The 16,949-nt window shown below is 45.8% G+C and overlaps 1 protein-coding gene and 1 long non-coding RNA gene across 20 annotated transcripts in view; one reads left to right on the top strand and one right to left on the bottom strand.

Moving 5' to 3' along the window:
- DNHD1 (dynein heavy chain domain 1) overlaps nt 1-16,949 on the bottom strand; it is a 72,870-nt gene that overhangs the window by 9,137 nt on the left and 46,784 nt on the right. For 13 of the 18 annotated variants that reach the window (XM_063711286.1, XM_063711285.1, XM_054524763.1 and 10 more), the window contains 8 exons: nt 14,002-16,888; nt 13,628-13,805; nt 13,266-13,458; nt 12,735-13,023; nt 4,625-6,233; nt 4,229-4,437; nt 3,818-4,022; nt 3,640-3,742 (listed from right to left, as the gene is read on the bottom strand). In XM_063711286.1, coding sequence (XP_063567356.1) covers nt 3,640-3,742; nt 3,818-4,022; nt 4,229-4,437; nt 4,625-6,233; nt 12,735-13,023; nt 13,266-13,458; nt 13,628-13,805; nt 14,002-16,888 — 5,673 coding nt within the window. Of the gene's footprint in view, nt 1-1,425; nt 1,912-3,639; nt 3,743-3,817; nt 4,023-4,228; nt 4,438-4,624; nt 6,234-12,734; nt 13,024-13,265; nt 13,459-13,627; nt 13,806-14,001; nt 16,889-16,949 lie in introns of those variants that run through there. The other 5 variants (XM_054524771.2, XM_063711287.1, XM_054524776.1 and 2 more) reach the window with 5 other exon arrangements.
- LOC129048705 (uncharacterized) lies at nt 2,834-16,657 on the top strand. 2 transcript variants are annotated; one of them, XR_010135490.1, is made up of 4 exons: nt 2,834-3,789; nt 12,727-12,858; nt 13,624-15,252; nt 16,540-16,657. It is a non-coding gene; the product is annotated as an uncharacterized LOC129048705 (long non-coding RNA). The 2 variants fall into 2 exon arrangements; XR_008511265.1 differs by having other exon boundaries at nt 12,727-15,252.

A 16,949-nucleotide genomic window follows, 5' to 3' on the forward strand; every position in this document is an offset into this window, starting at 1 on the left:
ACACTCCTCACTTGAAAGACTGACCATGTTGAACTCCAAGTAGGCCACAGAGAGAGGCTGAGCTCTGGGTCTGTCACTTATTAGTCTGTGAGTTATATATCTAGTAACGCAGCCCCAAGTGTGTGGTTGCTTTTTCTGCAGGCGCTTCACCCGAAGACTATGTGTGTAACAGTTATGTTACACTACTCTATATTTTAGTTGACTCATTAGCAGCAGTTGTCACAGAAGACAGTTCTCTTCCTCTTGAGTCATCCTCCTCTCTTGGCCTTCATGATACTTGTTCTCCTTGGGCTTTCTCTAACTTCTCTGGCTGCTCTTTCTCATTCTCTTCCTCTGTCAGCCCTTAACTATTCCTCATCAATTTTTTCAGACCCTCCTTTCTCTTCTCACTCTACACTTCTAAATGCCTTCCCTAATCTCATGGCTTTGATTCCTACTTATGTTCCAATTGCCAAATCTCTCTCTCTAGCTAGGTTCCCTCCCAGCCCCATACCATGTATTCATTTGCCTAGTGGAAATCTTCTCTTGGGGGTCTCACAGGCCCCTCAGACTCCACATGTCCCCAAATGAATGTATTGGTTATGCCTCCTCAGCTCTCCTGCAATCTGACTCCTCTCCTGTGTATTCTTTTTCTCAGAGAATGGTGGCAAGATACGCTCAAGTTTCCCAAGGAACAAACTGAGTTGTTACCCTTGGCTCCATCTCCTGAATCCCCTCAAATCCAGCCCATCTTTGGGCCTTTCAATTCTACTTCCTAAATGCCTCTCGTGTCCACTGCCCTTCCCAACGTCAGTCACTCATGCTCAGGCCCTCTTCACTCCCGACCTTCTGCACTGGCCTCCTAACTGGTCTCTCAGTTTCCACTCTTACTCCCCTCCTTTTAGTCCCCCACTGCAGCCTGGCTGGTTTTCTAAAAACTGAATCATTGTCATTAACACTTGTCATTTCTACATTTGATTGACAATAGCCCCATGACCAGGCCCCTACTCATCATTCCAATCTCATCTCTTTTCTCTCTCCTAGCACACTACTTTCCAGCCATTCCTGACTTTCAGTTCCTCCAATGTGGCACACACTCTTTTGTCTCTAGGCCTTTCACATGCTGTTACATCAACCTGGGACATTCTGTCACCCGGCCCCTTTCAAGCACTGATCAAATCTGACCTAACTTTCAGGCATCAACTTTCATGTGCTTCATTCATTTGTTTACATAGTTAGTGAAGGTTTTTGAGCTCCTACCATGTTATATACATGCTCTGTGCTGCATAGCAGGGCACTCTGCTTTCTCTAGAAAGTTTTTCTTGATATTTTGGAGCACTCTGAACTTACTATGTTATAACACAGTTTTGTCATTATCTGGATGAGTCTATATCTTCTTATCTTCTGCTAAACTATAAGCACCATGAAGGTAAGGATAGTGCCCTATTTCCTTTTATTAGGAAGCAATCTAACCTGTTTTTTTTTCTTTTTTTTTTTCATTTTTGGGGACAGGTTCTCACTATGTCACCCAAGCTGGAGTGCAGTGGTGCAATCATTTCTCACTGCAGCTTCAACATCCCAGGCTCAGGTGATCCTCCCACCTCAGACTCCTGAGTAGCTGGAACTACAGATAGGTGCTACCATGCCTGAATAATTTTTTGTAGAGACAGTGTTTTGCTGTGTTGCCCAGGCTGGTCTTGAACTCCTGGGCTCAAGTGATCCATTGGCAGTGGCCTTCCAAAGTGCTGGGATTACAGGCGTGAGCCACTGTGCCTGGCCTAACCTAACATTAATAGTAACTAACATTTATTGAGCTCTTACTATGTGCCAGCACATTTAAATACTTGACATGTAAGATCTTGTTTAATCCTCATCACAACCTTATAAGGTTAGGGAAGTCTCCCCAACCTTTCTGGATCTTTGTTTTCTCATCTGTAAAGTGAGAAAAGAATAGCTACCTCAGAAAGGTATGGCAAAGATTCTAACATCTATCTATCTATCCATCCATCTAGATGTAAATGTAGGCATATATTGACATAGACATAAATATTAAGAAATGCCTGAACAAAAAAATAAATTTTTGTTGAGTTCAATAATGAAAAAATTAACCAGTTAAATATAAGAGAGTAAAGAGATGGAGGGGCCCAGAATGAGTCCTGGGATTTGGCTCAGTGGATGGTAATGCCATTTCTTGGGGTGGGGAACATTGGAAGAAGTACACACTATTACAGCTATTGAATGAATGACCAAGGGATCTGACTCTGAATGACCCTGAGACTACGAACATCTCTTATCCAGATCTTTGGCTTACTGTGTTCTGCTCTGGTATAACTGACTCACAGATCAAGGAATACTAGCACCCCTAAACCAGATCAACAATCCTGGTATTAATCATCTTGGGAAAATGTAGGGTAAAAAACTGGGACAGGGGATTTCTGCTGCTCTCTGACTTTCTTTTCTTTCTTTGCAACTTAACTGAGTCTTGAGGTCTAATCTAAGCTGTTCATCCTAAGTGGTGAATAGTAGGAGGGCACCAGTACCTTTAAAACTCCAGGGGATACCATTTATATAAAACACAGTGAAAACCATATTAGTAGACACGACATATGCCATGTCTCTGGAGTTGTGTGGCACTGGATGATAGTCCTAAAGGCACTTATCAGAAGAGCTGGCTAGGTATTAGGAGCTTAAGGCCTGAAACCCTAGTAGAAAGATTATCTGAGTGTGAGATGGGCACTAGTTCACTGCTCTGAAGTTATACCAGAGTATTTATTAACATCTTGTGTAGTAGGAAAAAAAGGTGCTATTTTAGAATTCTTTTTATTAAAAACAAAACTGCTCTTTAGTTTGGGAAAACACCTTTAACTAGGAGTATTTGGCTTTAGAAGGTGTGATAAGCCCTATCATCACCAATTTTAGCCAGATATAAGAAGTTTGTTTATTCAAAGAATAAGATTGTTCTGTATAAGAGAGCAAAAGGTTTTGAGGTTTCAACTAGAAAGGAGTGCTAAAGGAAAAATGGGATGGCTCAAAAACATTGTAGAGCAGGTGTTAGAGAGATGAGAGAGGAAAGGAAAAGTTGGTCACTGGAAAATGCCTGGTAGAGGAGGGTGAGTAAGACAATTCAGGGCACTCTTGTCTAGTATACCATTATAAATCTACTGCTGGTTCTATGCTATAATACAAATTTCTCCCTGCTGCCATCACCCATCTACATGTCCTCACTGTATACAACAGTTTTGTTTGTTTGTTGCTTTTGTGGAAGAAAGGGTATGGGGACAAAGTGTTATGGAAAAAGAGGATAACTCTAAGAGGTGAGTGAGTGGTGACTGAGATGTAATCCCTGCCCCAACCCCCATGGGAATCTACAGAGATCTTGGCAGCATACTGAACTTCACATGATCAAGGTACTAGGGGCAACCAGAAGCAGATGCTTGGGTTTCACCTGTTATGAAGAATCAATCTGGTCTTAGCTGTATCATGGGAAACTTTTGAACCTAAGCTGTAAAGGAGGAGGCAGCAGAGATAAGAGAGATTTCCTAGGGAAAGGGGAAGCTTAGGGGGACAAGAACTAAGGTTCATTCTGGTTGCTTCCTTTCAAGTCCCCTTTTGGGCTCCTGCTTTGACACCACCATGGAAGCCTCAAAATCATCTCCTTACCTTGCAGGAGTCTTTCAGCTGCTGTTCCAAGTCGAAGATCAGATTGGCATGGGTACCGTGCTCCTTAATCAGCATTCTCAGATTCTCCAAGGCATTCTGGACCCTGGAGATACGATGTGCTGGTGAGGAAACCCAAAGGAGCAGAAGGAGGTACACTGCAGGGGAAGGGACCACTCACCGCTGGGCCTTGTTCTTAATCTTCAGGATTGTCTGTTGCTGCAGCATCAGGAAAGTGTCCAGGAAGTCTAGGAAGGTCTTGGGGGTGACGAGTGGCAATGCAGGGCACAGGTGCTCATGGTAGTGGGTGGCCGAAAGATGGATAAGAGCCATGGCTTTGGCCACACTGGGAATTGAGGCCTGTAGGTCTGGGTACTTCCAGGAGCCTGCAATGGGCATGGCTTTAGCCTCACTCTGTGAGCTTGTAGGAAAACAGGAAAGGAAAGGGATCCTCTCCTAGCTCAGGAAGAAGGGTGGGAAATGTGAAGGGGGCTCTGTAGGCTCTAGAGAGGGAGAGAGAGACTGACCTAGGTAATAACCCTCATTAGAGCCTGGTAGAGATGAGTGGTAAGGACAAGTAAAAAGGGCTTACTGTCATCAAGGGGTAGACTCTGAGCACCCTCCAGGTGATGCTGGGCCACCTTGACCAGGGCAGCTTGGTCCCAGGGCTCATAGCGGTCAATGCTGGCAGTGGCCAGTTGAAGGAGTCTCAGGAAAAGGGTGGAAGGCAGCTGCTTGTGGGCCTGTTTATCTCCAATCAGGAAGAACAGGTGAAGGTGGCTGCACACTTGCTGGTGGAACCTGTGGGCCAGGGCTCAGCTAATGTCCTCCCCTTTACCTTTGCTTGCCCCTCCTGGCCCCAGTCCCAACCAGACCACTTAGCCCCAATCTTCTCAGCCCTCACGGCAGCCCACAGAATTCCTTTTGGCCTTTTGACCAAGATAGAGTAAGAGCAGAGCAGATTCCCATATGGGGTTCTTGGCCTCACCTCTGCAACACCATTTCCTTCTTGATGTTCTGTTTGACACCAAGGTTCTCCCTGGGGAGGTGTTCTCCAATGCGGTCCAAATCTGCTTCTGTGTACTGGCCAGGGAAACTGCCTGAGGTTGCCAGGGCCAGGAGGCGATGAAGTGTAGTGAGATCCACACCACTGGGTACCAACAGAGCCACTGGCTGGCTTAACATGCCAGCATGCCAGCTGGCATCTCGTAGACATTGGAGAATGGCCTCCTCTGACCCAGATGGTAGATGAAAGAAATGGGCCTGACAAATGCTAGAAGCCAGAGTGATGGCAGTGTGGCGCCCCGTACCCAGAGTCCCCGAGAGTAGCAGGCCATGCTGCCGGGGCCTGGCCAGCACCCGGACCAGGCGGGCCACGTGCTGGGCCATGGAATGACACCGGGCCAGGTGGGGGCTCAGCTTCAGTTGAGCAGCTGAGGTGGCCAGCTGCTCCTCTAGCTTCTCCCACTGTCGTTCCAGGTACAAGTTGGGGGTCTCAGAGTTAGGCCCCAGTATCAGCTCCTGACTGAAGACCAGGTCTGAGGGCTTTTCCTGGGGATGTAGTAGTAGCACTGGTAACAACAAGGGTGAGACCAGGTCCATCTGGGGTTTCTTCTGCCACCAAGTCTTGAATGATCTCCTTACCTGGAGCCTATAGTTGGACGCCCTTGTGCCTTTCTCTTGCCTTATCTTGTGACTTATGCTTTCCCTCATCCCCCTGCTTACTGGTCCTATGGATGGTGTTAGACTTGGATTACTGGAGTTTGAGACTCTGGCGACCTGAAGGCCATAAAGTTCCTCTTCCTCCTCTGTTTCACTGTTGCTGTTGCTGAAGTCCTCCCACTGGGCCAACTCCCCTTCAGATTCTACTTCGGGCACCCTCTCCTCCTCCTCCTCATCCTCCTGATGGTCCTTGCCCAGGTGCTGGGGCCCTGGCCCACAGCAGAAGACACTCTGAGCTACTACTAGGAGCAGCTTGGCACAGTAGGAGCGTTCCCTAGGGCTGTCCAGCCGGTCACAAAAGGTTCTCTGTGCCTCATGCAACCAAAGACGCACCACGTTGCGTGTGGCCATCATAACGGTCAGACAAGTGCCTCGCAGGCCTGACACCCGGCGCAAGTGCTCCTGGTGGTTGGGATAGTCCACAAAGCCTCGGGAGCCTGTTCTGTTGGGCAGCAGCTGCAGGCTGCTCAGTAGGTGGCTCACAGAGTGTAGGGAGAAGTGGTAGTGTGGGTGGAGGGGTGAAGGCATGAAGCAATTGCACACAGCCTCCCAGGCCTCTACTGAGGCCCTAACCAGACCTCGTGCCAGAGCACGCTCCCGCTCCACAGATGGGAAACGCTCAAGCCAAGCCTGAATGATGGGCACATGTCTGTCCAGCAGGGTGGCCTGGGTCATGCTTTCCAGGGCCAGGACTGTGAAGAGTCGAAAGAGGCGTGGACACAGTGGGCGCTCACAGTAGCCTGGCACTGTGACAGTGGCAAGGAAGTTGACTGCAGGCTGCAGTGTCTGCAGTTCCAAGGTGCTGTGGGCATACACAGTGCCATCCATGGCCTGGCGCAGAGTCTCCAACACTGGCTGGCAGCTCTTCTCTGGGTCTATGGGACATGAGGAATAATAATGAGGACATGTAAAAGTCCACATGAGAGTATCAACCTGTTCCCTCTATTCCTGCCACACATGGTTCTAAAGGAATTTTGTGAATCTGACGTGTTGGGACTTGGTCACATTTGAGTAAGCTATTCTCCCTCCCCTACATTCTCCCTAAAATTGAGGAATTTCTTCTCTCTTCTCCCTAGATCCTACCTCTGTGACTTATTATTCACTAACCGAAGGTTAATAATAATAATAATAATGAATAACAATAATTCATTAACTGAAGGTTAATGAATAATAAGATTTGGAAGCTGAGAAGGATAGAAACCAGACTGATCACAATTAGGGGGAAAGCGCAATCGTTTCAGTCAAAGAGAATAGAGTTATATCACATGTACACTTAAAAAAAAATCAACTTTAGGCTGGGATGTGGTGGCTGACTCCTGTAATCAACGCTTTTGGAGGCTGAGATGGAAAGATTTCTTGAGGCCAGGAGTTCAAGACCAGCCTGGGTAACATAGCAAGACCTTGTTTCTACAAAAAATGAAAAATAAAATAGCTGGGCCTGGTGGCGTGTGCTGTAGACCTGTCTACTTGGGAGGCTAAGGCTGGAGGATCACTTGAGCACAAGAGCTTGAGTGAGCCCTGATCACACCGTCCAGCCTGAGTGGCAGAGTGAGACTTTGTCTCTAAAAATAATAATAATAATAAATTTTGAAAATAAACTTTATTAAGACATGATTTATATACAACAAAATGTATACATTTTAAGTGTACAGTTTAGTGAATTTTGACTAATGTACACACCTGTGTCATCACCACCCCAATGATATTTAGAACATTTTCATCACCCTAGAAAGTTCCTCATGCTCCTTTAAAGCCAATCAATCCCCCTGCCACCACCATCACAGGCATTGTTATTTGATCTGATTTCCATCACTATAGGTTAGCTTTGTCTGTTCTAGAACCTCATATAAATAGAATCATACAGTATGTACTTGATCATGTCTGTCTTCTTTTACTCAGCAGGTTTTTGAGACTCGTCCATGTTTTTGCGTGTTTCTGTAGTTTGTCCCATTTTATTCCTGAGTAGTATTTTTCTGAGAGCCCCCCGTTAAACTGGTGTTCTAGTACCAGAGCAGCCAACAACCCTGCCCTAACAGGAAATAAAGGGGAGCTGAGTGTGGGGGTTTACAGTGTGCCTTTCACAGGATACTTCTTTTATCTGATGGACAGCCTAATGCCTAGTTGTCTGACCTGTGACCAGAGAGTCCTTCACACAGAAAACTTACTCTGGTTCTTTAGATAGAAGGACACATCAATACACCACAACAATAGGAAACAAGTTCAAGGATTTTTACTCAATCCTGTGCAAGGAGGGCATAATGAGCCGGGAGATCAGTCCTTCATCCTCATGTCACCTGAGGCAGCAATGAAGAGTCAGATTGAGAGAGAGAGAGAGACAGACAGACAGAGAGAGAGAGACAGAGAGAGAGGGAATGAGGGAGGAAAAGAGGGATGGAGGGAGGGACTGGCAGTATATATAAGGGAATAGGGTGTGGGTCATTTTAAGTTTTCAGGCAAATGCCTGAATGGCCTGTTCTTAAAGGAAAGGAGGCAAAGCAAGGAGCTAGATTGCTAGGTGGGAGAGGTGCTTCTAAATTCTTATCTCTTGCCACCACCTGGAGCCATTTGGGTGGAGATGTGGATTTACCATTATACAGAACAATGCTGCTGTGAATGTTCATGTATACTAAGTTTGAGGATATGCAGTTCTCATTTTACTTGGGTGAATACCTAAGAGTGGAATTGCTGGGTCATATGTTAAGTAATATTTAATTTAGTAAGAAACTGGCATATATTTTTTATAGTGGATGTACCATTTTACATTCTCACCATCAAAGTGAGAGAGTTTCGGTTGCTCTACATCTTTGAAAACACTTACTATTGTCAGTCTTCTTAATTATCACATGATGGTTTAAATTTGCAGTTCACTGATGCCTGATAATATCAAGCATCTTTTTGTATACTGTTGGCCACTCATACATCTTTTGTGAAGTGTCATCTGTTTAAGTCTTTTGTCCATTTAAAACATTGGGATGATGTTTGTTTTCTTATTGAGTTGTATTTTATTGAGTTGTTTTTATGTATTCTGGGTTCAAGTCCTTTGTCAGATACATGTATCATGCGTGTTTTCTCTGTCAATCACTTAATTTTTTCATTTTTGTAACAGTGTCTTTTGAAGGGCATAGGTTTTCAATTTTGATAAAATTTAGTTTTTGTTCCCTAAGAAATCATTGCCTAACCAAGGTCACACAGATTTTTCTCCAATTTTTTTCTAAAAATTTTACAGTTTTAGCTTTTACATTTAGGTCTGTGATCCATCTATAATTTATTTTTATCTATATTTTGAGGTAGAATACATGGTTCATTTTTTTCCATGCATATATCCAGATGTTCCAGCACCATTTTTTGAAAAGGCTATCCTTTCCCCCATTGAATTATCTTGGCACATTTATTAAAAATCAACTGGCCATATATGACTATATATCAGATTTTCTGTTCTGTTCCATTAGTCCATATGTATATCCTTATACCAATACCACACTCTCTTCATTACAACAACTGTATAGCAAGTTTTAACATCACTAGTGTAGGTGTCCCAACTCTGTTCTTTTTCAAAGTTGCTTGGCTCTTCTAGATCTTTTGCATTACCATATAAGTTTCAGAATAAGACTGTCAACCTACCAAAAAAAAATCTGTTAAGATTTAGCTTGGCATTCATTTAGCTTGGCATTGCATTGAATCTATAGATCATATGGGGGAAGGACCTTAATGATACTGACTCTTCTGATCCGTGAACATCATATATTTCTCCATTTATTTATGTTTCCTCTATCTCAGCAATATTTAGTCATTTTCAGTGTACAGATCTTGAATGCTTTTCATTAAATTTATTCCTATTTTATGCTTTTAAATGACTTTTCAGTAATATTTTAAAATTTCAATTTCCGATGGTTACTAGGATATAGAAATACAAATTATTTCAATGGATTGATTCTGTATCCTGTGACCCTGATGAGTTAACTTATTTATTGTAGTAGTTTTTTATGGGGTTTAAAAAAATATTCCTTTGGGATCTCTATGTAGACAATCATATTATATGCCAATACAGACAGTTTTAACTTGTCTTTTCTAATTTTAAAAGCTTTTCTTTTTCTTAATTGTGTCGATGTGGTCTCCAGTACAATACTGAATAGAAGCAGTGAGTATGTTCTTGCCTTTTAACTGATTTTAGGGGGACAGTATTCAATATTTAACCATTAAGTATGTATTTAGCTGTAAGTATGATAGATGCTCTTCATCAAATTGAGAAAGTTATCTTCTATTCCTAATTTCCTGGGAGTTAAGGAATAGTGTTGGAATTTTGTCAAGTGATTTTTATCTACTAATATTACTTACTCATTTGCTCCTTTATTCTGTTAATGTGAGCTACACTGATTGATTTTTCAATGTTTAGTCACCTTTGCCTTCCCAGGATAGACTCCGTTTGGTCTTAAGATGTTATTCTTTTTGTATGTTGCTGAATTTTATTTAATAATATTTCAGTGAGGAATTATTTTTGCATTTAGGTTTATGAAGGGAGATAACAGTTTATTTCTTTGCTTGAAATGTCTTCATCATGGCTTAGTAGTCTCCATTTTCTGAAAAAGTATGTATAAGTTGTACTTTTTCTCTAAATATTTGATATAATTCAACTGCATAACCATCTGGGACTGGAAACATTTATTATTAGGCATTCAGACTTTTCTTAGGCATAAGGCTGTTCATTTTCTATTATTTTTCTTCTTTTGGTTAGGCTTTGACAAGTTATGTTTTTGTAAGGCATGTGATATGGTTTGGCTCTGTGTCCCCAACCAAATTTGTCTTGAATTGTAATCCCCATATGTTGAGGGAGGGCCCTGGTGGGAGGTGAGTGGATCATGGGGCCGGTTTCCCCCATGCTATTCTCATGATAGTGAGCAATTTCTCATAAGTTCTGATGGTACATCTCCTCACCCCACCCCATCCCCGCCGACTGCTATGTAAGATGTGCCTTGCCTCCCCTTCGCCTTTTGCCACAATTTTAAGTTTCCTGAGGCCTCCCCATCCATGTGGAACTGTGAGTCAATTAAACCTTTTTTTTTTTTTTTTTGAGACGTAGTTTCACTCTTGTCACCCAGGCTGGAGTGCAATGGCGCGATCTTGGCTCATTGCAACCTCTGCCTCCCAGGTTCAAGCGATTCTCCTGCCTCAGCCTCCCAAGTAGCTGGGATTACAGGTGACCCCCACCATGCCCAGCTAATTTTTGTATTTTTAGTAGAGATAGGGTTTCACTGTGTTGGCCAGGCTGGTCTCAAACTCCTGACCTCAAGTGATCAACCTGCCTCAGCCTCCCAAAGTGCTAGGATTACAGGCGTGAGCCACCATGCCCAGCCTAAACCTCTTTTCTTTATGAATTACCCAGTTTCAAGTAGTTCTTTATTGCAGTATGAAAACAGACTAATACAGCATGTATCCGTTTCATCTAAGTTGCTAAATTTATTAGCATAAAGTTTTTCATAATTTTCCTTTATTATCCATTTTTTTAAAACTTTTTTTTAAAATAAGGGTCCCACTATGCTGCCCAGGCTGGTCTTGAACTCCTGGCCTCAAGAAATCCTCCTGCCTAAGCCTCCCTCCCTAGTAGCTGGGATTACAGGTGTATGCCACCATGCCTGGCTCCCTTTTTTTTTTTGGAGACAGAGTCTTGCTCTGTCGCCAGACTGGAGTGCAGTGGTGCAATCTCAGCTCACTGCAATTTCCAACTCCCTGGTTCAAGCAATTCTCCTGCCTCAGCCTCCCGAGTAGCTGGGGTTACAGGCACATGCCACCATGCCCAGCTAATTTTTCCATTTTTAGTAGAGACGGGGTTTCACCATGTTGGCCAGGATGGTTTCAATCTGACCTCATGATCTGCCCTCCTTGGCTTCCCTGAGTGCTGGGGATTACAGGCATGAGCCACAGCGCCCGGCCCTGGCTCCCTTTTTATCCTTTTAAATATCTTTAATAAAACCTCTTTCATTCCTGATATTGAAAATTTATGTTTTCCTTTTTATTTCTTGATTTGTGTTAATAGGTGATTGTCAATTTTATCTTTTTCAAAGAAACAAAATATGGCTTTGTTGATATTCTCCATTGTTTGTATGTTTTTCTATTTCACTGATTTCTGCTCTGATCTTTATTATTGATTTCCTTTTAATTGCTTTGGGTATAACTTGCTCTTCTTTTTCTAGAGTCTTAAGCTGAAAATTTAGGTCATTGCTTCCAAGCTTTCTTTCTAAGATAGATATTTAAAGCTATTATTAACCTTTAGTTGCATCTCACAAATTTTGATATGTTTTGTTTTCATTATTATTTAATTCAAAACATTTTCTAATTTCTCTTGTAATTTCTTTTTTGGTACATAATCTATTTAGAAGTGTGTTGTTTAATTTTAAAGAATTACACTTCAATATCCCAAGAATTTACACTTCAATATCCCAAATTTTCATCACGATTTTTCTCCTTTCCTTTGTTATCTTGTCTTCTACAAACTTTTATTGAGCACTTACTTCCTGTTGGGTCTATCAAAATGAATGAGACAAATTTCTGTTCTCTGTTCCCATAAATCTCCAAGTGTGGTGAAAGGGACAGATAGGCAAGCATACAATCATAAAATCATGGTTATCACAGGTTATTGTACAGAGCACAGGATGGATATCTAACCGAGCCTATGGATCAGGCTTCCTGGAGAAGCCACTGCCTTAGGTAATTTAGAAATAATAAGTAGAATTTAGCCACATAGAGAAGGGAGAGAGGACAGCAATCCCAGGGTCTAGAGGAAGCCTGACTTGTTGAGTCCAATTAGAGAGAGTGTAAGAGGACACAGAAGAAAGCCTCATCACAGAAAGCTTTGTAAGAGCATTTGTCAGATTTCCAAGTAAAGATCATCTGAACCATGGAAATAAGTGGAAAGATTCAAGAAATATGTAGGAGGTAGGATTGAAAAGACATGGTGACTGGATATTGGTGAAGGAGAATGAGATGTCAACAAGATTTCTGGCTTACATGACTGGCTGGATGGTGAAACTAAGAGGACACACAGGAGCAGATTTTGGCCGCGGGGAGATGATGAGCTCAGGGTTGGGTCTGAGGTACCAACAGGACAACAAGGTGGAGACGTACAGTAGACAGCTGGATAGACAGATCTGGTGCTTAGAAAAGAAGTGAGATTGGAGACAGAGATTTAGCAGTCAAAGAAGAGATGAGGCCATGAGAGTGGATGGGATTGTTCAGGGAGCATATGTAGAATAAGATATTAAGAACAGAACACTAAAGTTAGATCTATAGACATATATCTGAGAGTCAATGAATATTGCTAGGGATTTTATAGTCTCAAGAGATGACAGTAGCTCCTTCCTTCCCTCTTCCCAGCTCCTCACCAGAAGTGGCTAGGTGCAGATCCTCCAGCAAGAAGAGGAGGGAGGCTTTAGAATCCTGGTGATGCCCAGGCTGTGGGCTGGCTTGTGTTTGGCCCTGGATTCCTCTGCTCAGCAGGAGACGGAGGTGGGTAGAACTGAAGGCAGGGTGGATGGGGCTGTATATGTAAGGGTGATGTGGCTCTACCAGCACCTCCACAAAGGCTGACTTCCCTGTTGCTGCCTCTCCAGCCAGCAACACTGGCTGTCCCCCTGACAGAAGCAGGTCCACCACATACAAGAGCCGTTCAGTCTGCAAGAGAGAAGTGGGACTTACTGCAGCACCTCCAGTATAAGACAGTAATCTAGCTGAAAATAAAAGTCTAGGGGACTTGTCCTAGAGCTGTACTTGGAAAACATTTCATGTATTCTTGTGATTGTGAAAATATATCAAAGAAAGTGAGCAGGTGGGCCTCAGCTGATCTTTGAACATGGATTACCCCTAAAATAAGTCCTGAAGTTCTAACCCTAGCTCTTGCCTTACTGTCCTCACACCTGGATAGAAGGATGAAAGGTGCCCAGAGTTCCTTTGATGTGGCTGCTCAGGTATTGGCCAGTGAAGGGGACCAGTGTTCCATCTTCAGGGCTTACATGTAGATCAAACACCAAGGCTGAGGGTGGTGGCTCAGGGTAGTTGGAGAGGCGACTAATAGAATCCCTTATGAAGGTATCAAAGATGGGCCAGAACCTGCTCAGATGGACACACAGGCAAAAGCGTCAGACAGTTACAACACTTCCATTTATGACACACTCACACACTCCACCATACCCTAAGAGTGATGTCATGGGGGTTTTTACTTCCATGGGCCAGTCCATCTCAGCCCTCTGCATCTCCCATCCCCCATCCTGGTAGGTACCTGGAGGGAAGGTGGGCTCCAAAGCCCCAGATCAAGGCAAAAAGAAAACTGCTGACAGCCAGCAAGTGTTCCCTGCACTTATTTGGCACATCGTCACTGTCAACCTGGGACCGGTTTAGAAAGCTGCTTTTTGAAGACCTGAAGCTTTGGGCCACAGGATCACTATAGCTGAGGTCCTCTGCGAAAGTTGCCATGGCCACGATAGGAGCCCCAGTAGAAAAAGATGGAAGGTGAAAGAAAGAAAAAAGGTTGACAGTATTACTTCTCACTCCTGGCCCAGATCCACCAAAGAACACATGCCCCAGGCTCCAGCTATATACCCCAGCTACCCTTAAGGCCCCATCTCTCTCAAACCAGCCCTTCCATCTTCCCACCTGGGCCAGGGGCCTTCTCCTCCTTTAGGCGAAGGTGGGGGTCAAGCAGACTATGTAAGATGCGTGCCATGCTGGTAACTTCTGCCACACCTGCACAAACAGCCTGCTGCCCGTGTACCTGCAGCAGAGAGCTGACACCTTGGCGGGTGAGGAATCGCAATGTTGCAGGCACCAGAACCTCAGCCATGTGGTTGAGCTCAGCGACTGTCTGGTGCTGCAGGCGGTACTCATAAGGAAGGGATGCCATCAGGGCACTAAGTATACACTGCCAAGTCTGCTCTCCACCACACCAGACTAAGGCACAACAGCCTACCACTGTGGGGGACATGCCTGTTGTGTCAGCCACCTCCATCAAGAGAAAGGTGCCTGGGGGTCGTGCTATCTGCTGTCCACTGGGGAGACTAAGCTGGGGAAGCTCACTCAGGAGGCAAGTGATGGAGTCCAGCCAAGCAGCACTGGAAGCTCCATCACATATTATCCAGTGCTGGATCCCGACTGATTCCTCTGTCTGCCTCTTTTGGCCCATGTTGTTACACTGACCGGCTGCACGAAGTACCTTGGGAAAGATGCCATGATGCCAGCAGGAGCCCTCTAGCCATCCCAGGAACTCCTGGGGGCTGAGGCCACTGGGGTACAGGTGGGTAATTTCCACAGGCTGGCAGCCTTGGGTTGAGGTGTCCTCCATGGCTGCCAGCCGATTCTGGATCTTAAATAAGCTGTGCCAACAAGTGGTCTTGCCGCTGCCTGCAGGGCCCAGGAGCAGAATGCCTGAGGCCCGGCTCAGGGCCTGGCTCAACTGTTCCAAGGACCCCAAAATGTCAGGGCTGGGATGCAGACCTACCTGTTGCAGTTCCTCCACCACCAGTGGCTTCATCAGCTTGTAAGTCATAGGTTCTGCCAGCACTTGGCTGGCGCTAGGGAAAAGTGCACACAACAGCCCTCGGAGGCTGTGCAGGTGGAGCCCATTGAGAATGCTAAACAGTGGTGAGCGCAGTAGGGCATGCAGTAGGGCAGCCTCCTCAATGGCAGCTAGGCTGCGAGGCTTCTGGCACTTCGGTTCCTCCTTGGTCACATTTAGTGTCCGTATTGTGTCTTCCAGTATCTGCTTGAGCAGTGGCAAGCGGCAGGGCAGGGGCCCAGACACCAGCTCACGCTCTAGAGAGAAGAACTTGGATAGGCGGGTAGCCATCTGGAAGGCATCCCGCATCCCTGCACCCAGCAGAGTCAGCTCTGCCACTTGCCGCAGATCAGGTAATGCCAATGCCACAGGCCGCAGCAGCAGGTGCAGGTTGGCAGGCACAGCAGAGCTCAGGGCACGCAGTACCAGGAGACAGCCATAGCCAAGGCGCATAGACACGTGATGTTTTTCAAAGAAGCCACTGCCAAGGAGCTGGGGCTGGGTGGGGTCTATGGTGCTAGTGTTTCGGGAAGCCTTCTGGTACAGTGGGGCATACAACTGGTGCAGTTCACCCAGGCGCTGGCCCAGGGCAGAGAGCAAGCCAGGGGGCAGCTGCTGAACTTTCTCCAACAGCAGCCAGGCACCACCCTGCAGGGCGCCATTCAGATAGTTGCTCAGGCATTGAGCCTCTATCTGAGGTGAGCAGGGCAGCATCACCAGCTGGCGGCCCAGGGCCTGTGCCAGGCTATTCACTATAGCTGTCTTGCCCACACCATTAGGACCCAGTACGGTCCCACAGGCCACCTCCTCTAGGGCCAATAATAGTACCAGGGCTGGTCGTTCAGGCAGTAGGCTGGGTAGAGGCCCTAGTCTAGGTCCCAGGTACTCATAATTGTACAGGAAGGACCTGCCTAGCACATCTATCCAGCATGTCGCTGGTGACAGAGAGGGTTCAGAAGATATAACAGTCTTAAGACTCTGTAGGGGGCTTTTGGGGATTATGTGAGGTGAACCCAAGTGATACTTGAGTTGGCGGACCCAGTGAAAGTCTGTGAGATCACTGACGTGGTGCTGTTCCAGTAGCTGTGCTATATCCCGGTGAGTCACTGCCATGACCAGCAGAGCACTGAGAAGGCTGGTCTGGCGGACAGAAGGCAGGGACTGCCCACCTTGGGAAGCCCTCTGGGCCCGCATAAAATTCACCAGTACCTCAAGCTTGCGCATATGCATGGAGACCATGGCCAGGGTACCCCACTCAAGCAGAGCCTCCTCCATCTCGGCCCGCCATACCACCTCCTCTGCCACCAGCACACACTGCCATGGGAAGGCCTGGACTAAGTCGATCCAGTGCTGGACATACAGTTGCAGGTACAACTTGTTTTGCTTGGGCAGCTGCTTGAGGGCCTCACCTAGAGATGGGCCTTGAGCAAGGCGAGCAGCCACACAGCCCTGCAGCATGTGCACCAGTGCCAAGCGCAGACACTTCTCCAGAGAGGCCAGCCACTTAGGGAGATCTGGATACAGAGGAAGGGGACCCTGCAGCTTCACCTCCTCCCCACCTGCCCCTAGCACTGCAAGTGCCTCCACCTGAGTCTGTGTGTTTGGGCTTGACTCCCAGTCATCTGTGTTTTTCTCACCAGTTGGGCAAGACTTGAAGCTCACAGCATGCACATGAGGAAAGCAGCGTTGTACCCATAGCTGGGCTTCGCATGATTCCAGTCGAGCAGCCAGCAGGGCTACCAGCTCACTGTCACTAAGGAAGAAGAGGCGGGGGAAGTGAGCACACACCCCATAGAGCACGCTCTCCAGACTCATGATGATGCCCTCCAGCTCCACCGATCCTGCTTGCAGCAGTTGTTGCAGCTGCTGGCCTTGGAAGTAATGGTTCCTCTTGGCACTGGGCACTACAAGTGACAGAACCATGGGGTCAGCTACAGAGATGCGCATCAGGGTTCGATACTGGTCATCCATGACCTTGAAACGAGAGTTCTGTGGTGAGGGAGAGGATAAAAGTGAGGGCCAATATGAAGTGGCAGCTCCCCTTTCCCAC

Source organism: Pongo abelii, chromosome 9 (genome assembly GCF_028885655.2).
Source record: "Pongo abelii isolate AG06213 chromosome 9, NHGRI_mPonAbe1-v2.0_pri, whole genome shotgun sequence".
NCBI classification, from domain to species: Eukaryota; Metazoa; Chordata; class Mammalia; order Primates; family Hominidae; genus Pongo; species Pongo abelii.